Here is a 6,094-nt window from a genome sequence, read left to right on the forward strand (position 1 = left end):
GGTTTTTATTTCTGGTTGAGTGAAGTGGCAGTGCGTTTTTTTGTATTTATATTGAAGTATTTTTTACTTTTCGTGATAAGCAACTAATTATATACTTCATGCAACTATTCGACAACGGTTTAAGAAAAAACAAGATTTGCCAGAATTCAACATCATTTGCATCAAAGCATTATTGTTTATTATTGATTTTTAAATGCATCAAAACTGAATTATTCTCATTAATTGTTTCTCCAACACTTTAAAATAAAATGCAAAATTGCATTTTTTAGTCGGTATGGCGTGTTAAATAGCTGCTAGTTCTTTTTTGAAATTCAAACACTAAAAAGAATTCTAAACTGTTGTAAGTTGGTTATTTGTATGCGTAACTTTGGTCACAGAACTATCTTGCTTGATTAACTAAATGAATTACTTGCAAAATCAAATTCGATGTTTTTGACTTTTTCAACACTTTTTTTGACTTTAATATTTTAGGCCGTTTATGCAGTGCTTATTTATTATAAAAATTGAATGGTCGTCGGCAGAGTTTGGTTTTTTCACTTTTCCAGTTGAAAATATTTTCCCTTGTTCTTCGTTTTTAATGCTGAAATTATTTACACTTGAATTAAGCATTTCGTTTATTTGATTTTTACATCGATCATTCATCTTGCAAATATTGTTTCGAATACAAAAGAACATGAAATCCAAAATTACCTTTATACATTACAATCATTATTTATGATTTTCAGAAATTCTGTTGTTTGCATACTCCGCAATTGGAAATTACGTTTTCATATCTGCTCCTATAGATTATAATTTTCTTCATACATTGCATTCTAAAACAGACATGCCACAGCACATGGCATTTCAGAAATTTCAATAATCTTCTTACAAAATGTCATGCTAAGCATACAACAGCATTCGTTATTCGTCAACATTGATACTATTACAAAAAGCAATTGGCCAAAACAACATCCATACATCAGCTATAAACACGAAATTTGAGCAGTCGCTTTTCAACTTTGGTAACTTATAAATAAAATTCTGTAACATACTGTAAATTGATTGCCAAATCACTGATAATAAGGTTACACAGTAATAGACCAATCAGAGAAAAGTAAACTTGCATGCATAATTAAAATTTCATTTGGGTGATTTTCTCTGAACTGCTATGGTGCGTAACAAAAGTGCAAATGAAAGAAACAGGATCAAGGTAAAAATTTAATTTCAAAACATATTTCCTTGACAAATTCTCATGAATGTATGTATATTTAAGTATTTAAGCCTGTTTAATTTCAATATGCACAAAAATTGTGAAGCACTTAGGACAAAATTCTCGATTATAAATTGTTCAACGTTGAAGATTTTCAAAAAATTAACATTGTAGTTTGTTATTTTACGTAGGCGACTAGATTTAATTGTAGAATTCGTTGAAGGTTTCAATTTTCACCTGCTTATGGCATTGAATTTTATTGTGAACAGAACAGGTCGAATATCACTAAGCGCTCAGTATTTTCTATTATGCAAGACACCAAAATGCCGTTTTTTGTACACAGAATCATTTAACTTATATTATAACTTTATATTATATTTTCAAAATTTAGATAATCAGAGACATTAGGTAAATTAAATTTTTATGTCCGGTTAATTTTGTCTGTCAGCATCAGCAGTTTGAGTGCCTATATTTTGGTGAAAAGCTTTTTGCGATGAGTTCCATTTATGTAGGAAATTTTTGAATTTTCAGACCTCAAATTCAAACATACAAAGACTTGTTTTGATTAAGTCAATGTTTTTGTTATGGTGTTTTCTGTCCGATAGTTTATATTTTGACTGAATTTTCAAATAGTCCTTATTGGTAGAATTGAACAGTACATTTCTCCTGTTGATTGCGGCATAGATTAGAATTGATGCTCACCAAGAAGTTCCAATGCACAAAAACCGGTTTCCAGCGCTGCGCTATGCAAATAACGATCACCATAAAGGTACTTTATCATCAGTTGGGGTGCACTTGTTTGTTTGACTTACGTGGCAAGTGGTAGCGCCGTAAAACGTTCTCTCAGTTCATGACGTTAAATGGATGCTGAAGTCGATTTTAAATTGCTGAAAAGTAATTCCTTTTTCCACTTGTGTTATTTTTCTTCAAACCACTTGTATACTCATTTTGCAAATGATGATTTTGCAAATGATGCAAAATTAAAAATCAGTTAATTGTTACATTAAAAAAAATACAGTTTTCAGTTTGTTGTAACTTTTACTATATGATGAAGCGAGAACAATTTTGATTTAATAGCATTTTACAGGTACAGAGAATGGAGCAAAGAAAAAGTGAAAACACGGACGATATCGAAGCAAATCACGGACGGCACGAAGCAGAACAAGAGAAGACAAAAGGTAAATGCGATTTTTTCTGTGTGCTTATTTTGTACGGCTGTGATAAGGTAGTTAATTAAGTTACCTAAGTTTGTAATATGTAAGATATTTTTTGATGTAAACTGTACTTTTTGTTTTTCATATTTTGTCGAGATGAGGTAAGAATTCATCTTTACAAGATTGTCTATCTCACGTAAACCGCTTATAATGCTGCGCGCGTAGATTTGTCTGTTGTGCACCTCAGCATTTATTGCAAATCATCTTCTCAGTAGCTAAACAGGCTTTCACTTGAAGATTACTCACTTGAAAGCGTCTTATTGTACCACAAATCAACTTCCATTTATGTAGGCCATTTTTGAATTTTGAAATTTCAAATTCAGCCCTTTGGAGGCGTGTTTTGACTAATAAAATGTTTTTGTTATGGCGTTTTCTGCCAGATAGTTTATATTTTGACTGAATTGCAAACGTCAAGGTAGGTCATTTTTGAATTTTCAAATAGTCCTTATTGGTAGAATTGAGCAGTGCATTTCTCCTGTTGATTGCGGCATAGGTTAGAATTGATCTTCAGCAAGAAGTTCTAACGCACTGAAACCGGTTTCCAGCGCTGCGCTATGCAAATAACGATCTCCATAAAGGTGCCTTATCGTCGATTAGGGTGCACTCGTTCGTTTGACGTACGTGGCAAGTGGTAGCGCCGTAAAACGTTCTCTCAATTCATGACGTTAAATAATTGCTGAAGACGATTTTTAATTGCTGAAAAGTAATTCCTCCTTCTTTCTACTTGAGTTACTTTTCTACAAACCATTTGTATACTCATTTTCTAAATAATTATCTTTTAATTAAAAAGTAGTTAATTATTATATTTCCAAATACATCTTTTAATTTGTTGTTACTTTCACTACGTGATGAAGCGAGAACATTTTTGATTTAATATTTAAAATTTTTACAGATGTGAACAATGAAGAATAAAAGTGAATACGCAGTCGACACGAATCAAAACGCAGACGGTACGAAGCAGAACAATAGAAGAGAAAAGGTATGCGTGGTTTCTTGTTCGTCTTGATTCTGTAAGACTGAATTCGAAAGGGTGCAGTTATATCTATGTTAAATTAAGTTATTTAAGCATGTTATATGTAAATTGTAAGTAAGATGTTCTTCAATGTGAAATTCCATCTTTTGACTTTTATATTATGTTGAGACTAAGTAAGAAGTCATCTTTAGTAAGTATTTTTATCGCCCCTAAGTTTCTGTCCATAAAAGAACATCAGCATCTATCGAAAATTACTTTTTCATAAGCAAAAATAACGTTCACTTGCAAACGATTTACTTGAAAGTGTCTTTTTGTATAAGAAATCAACTTCCATTTATGTAGGGCATTTTTGAATTTTCAAATCTAAAATTCAAACATGCGAAGGCGTGTTATGACTAAGTTAGTGTTTTTGTTATGGCGTTTTCTGCCAGGTAGTTTACATTTTGACTGATTTGTAAACGTTAAGGTCATTGTTGAATTTTCAAAGTGAACAGTGCATTTCTCCTGGTCATACTGTATCGCGGTATAGGTTAGAGTTTATCGTCAGTAAGAAGTTCCAATGCACAAAAACCGGTTTCCAACGCTGCTCTATGCAAATAACGATCGCCATAAAGGTGCCTTATCGTCGGTTAGGGCACGCTCGTTCGTTTGACTTACGTGGCACGTCGTAGCGTCGTGAAACGTTCTGTTAGTTTATTTACGGCGTTTCGTTTTTAATTGTTGAAAGTATTCCATATTTCTCTTTCTGTTGCTTTTATTTTCGAAACTCTCGTTATAATCATTTTGTTAACGTTATTTTTAATTGAAAATCAGTTACTTCTTCTATTTGAAAATTCATTGTTCAGTTTTTCAATTTTGCTATGTGATAAAGCGACAAAATTTTTGACTTAACATTTAACATTCTTATAGATATGAACAATGAAGAAAAGAAAAAGCGAAAACATGGGCGACTCGTTGAGCAGATCGCGGACGACACGAAGCAGAACAAGAAAAGACAAAAGGTATATGTGGTTCCCCGTGGGTCCCTATTCTGTAGGTCTGGGCTAGGGATACTTCGAAAGGGTGAAGTTATCCCATAGTTTTAATTAAGTTAAAGGCAAACCTACATGGCTGAGTTTTTAATTAATGCAGTACTTGGTCTTTCACGCAGCAAAATTTACGTATGCAATTGCTTTCCTGTGTCGGTATAATTTTTGATTATTTTGTAGTTTTTGTTTTTCTTTTTGAACATTTTTCAAAGCAAATTCTTTTTATTTTTGAATTTATTTTTTCTATTCATTCAAACTTTATTTTTCCCTTCTTTATTATATACATTTGATTTTTCAATTCCTCTCATTATTTCTTTTGATTCTTTTTTATTTTCACTTTTTTTCTTCTTGTATTGTACATTTTATTGTTTTTTGTTCAATTTATTTTTCCAAATATTTTTTCTCTGATTTTTTTACTTTCACTTTAACTTTATAAAAACTCTGACACATGGAAAGCATTGCATACAAATACGTAAACACGTAATAAACCGTAATGCACATGGAGAAGAAAGAAGAAAAGTGGAGTAAGTCACGAGCGAGTGAACGGATGGTGGATAGGTTGGATCGAATCGGTTGTTGGTCAATTGCGTTCGTTGCTGAACTGAGGTAAGTTTCGACACGTTGGAGAAGATACGATGTGCCGAAGTCGAGCGTGAAAGGTTCTTCATTACAAAGACACAATGAATAAAATATGTTACCATGTTCACAGACGTAACAAAAGGCCAATGCTGCGTTAATTTATAACGATGATGCTCATGTAGGATTAGTTAAAAAGGGGAAAATCATGTTTGCCATTACTAGTTGCCAGCCAGGAATATTAATTAGCTTATAGGAACAAAAACAAAATAGTTAAAATGGGGAAAATAAAATTAATACACGTAACGCAAGTAAAATTAATAATGTATATAAAAGTAAGAAAAAATAAGTTTTTTCTTTTAATATAAACTGAGAACAATGCAACAACAACAACATTTCTTTATTAATGAAACATTTTATTTTTCACAAAAAGTTTTTTTGTAATAAATGTACAATGTAATACAAACAAACAGATAAAGTCTGGCATAAATGAGTTCTGCGAAATGGCAAACATGCCGGAAATGGGACTTGAAATATTTAATGCAGGTGGAGAATGGAGAGACCAAAAAATGGGCCCCATCCTGGAGCGTGAAGCTCCCTTCCCTTAGACAAGGGAGAGTGCAAACTCTTCCTTGCTCTTTGGGCAGGCAGAGCGCACGCTCCCCTTCCCTGGAGCGGGGAAAGCCTAGGCTTTCCGCGCTGAAGAGGCGGGTGAGACTTAGTTGTTTCACCTGCCTCAGATGTGCGGGAAGTTTAGTTTTTTCCCCGCTCCAAGGGGAGGGGGAGATAGTGCGTTTTTTGCCTGCCCAACAGAGTGGGGGAGATTTTGCATTTTTCCTTGTCTTTAAGGGGGAGGAGATTCGCGCTTTCCATTTTAAAAATTCAATACTAAAGGAGATCACTGTTATTCGTGTTTTTTTTAAATTTTTTTTAAAAAAAAAGTTTTTGGTTGCGGTGGGGACCTGCCCCCCTAGCTCTCCTGCCCCGTATTGTCCCCCCCACCAAGCCCTGCCCCGGAGACCCCCACGGCCTCATCGCCTCTAAGTTCCCGTGCCAGCCTTCACGACTTTTTCCAAGATGACCCTGTCGGATCAGGGAACCCGATCCGCCGAAG

The 6,094-nt window shown here is 33.9% G+C and overlaps 1 protein-coding gene across 1 annotated transcript; it reads left to right on the top strand.

Annotated features, from left to right (window-relative positions):
- The first annotated feature begins 3,752 nt into the window (after positions 1 to 3,752).
- Tsp_07807 (hypothetical protein) lies at positions 3,753 to 4,490 on the top strand. The gene is made up of 4 exons (XM_003381242.1): positions 3,753 to 3,775; positions 3,843 to 4,018; positions 4,286 to 4,377; positions 4,473 to 4,490. The coding sequence occupies exons 1-4, from the start codon at positions 3,753 to 3,755 to the stop codon at positions 4,488 to 4,490; spliced, it is 309 nt and encodes a 102-aa protein (XP_003381290.1).
- The last annotated feature ends 1,604 nt before the right edge of the window (positions 4,491 to 6,094 follow it).

The sequence above is a fragment of the Trichinella spiralis genome (assembly GCF_000181795.1).
Source record: "Trichinella spiralis strain ISS 195 chromosome Unknown Scfld2, whole genome shotgun sequence".
NCBI classification, from domain to species: Eukaryota; Metazoa; Nematoda; class Enoplea; order Trichinellida; family Trichinellidae; genus Trichinella; species Trichinella spiralis.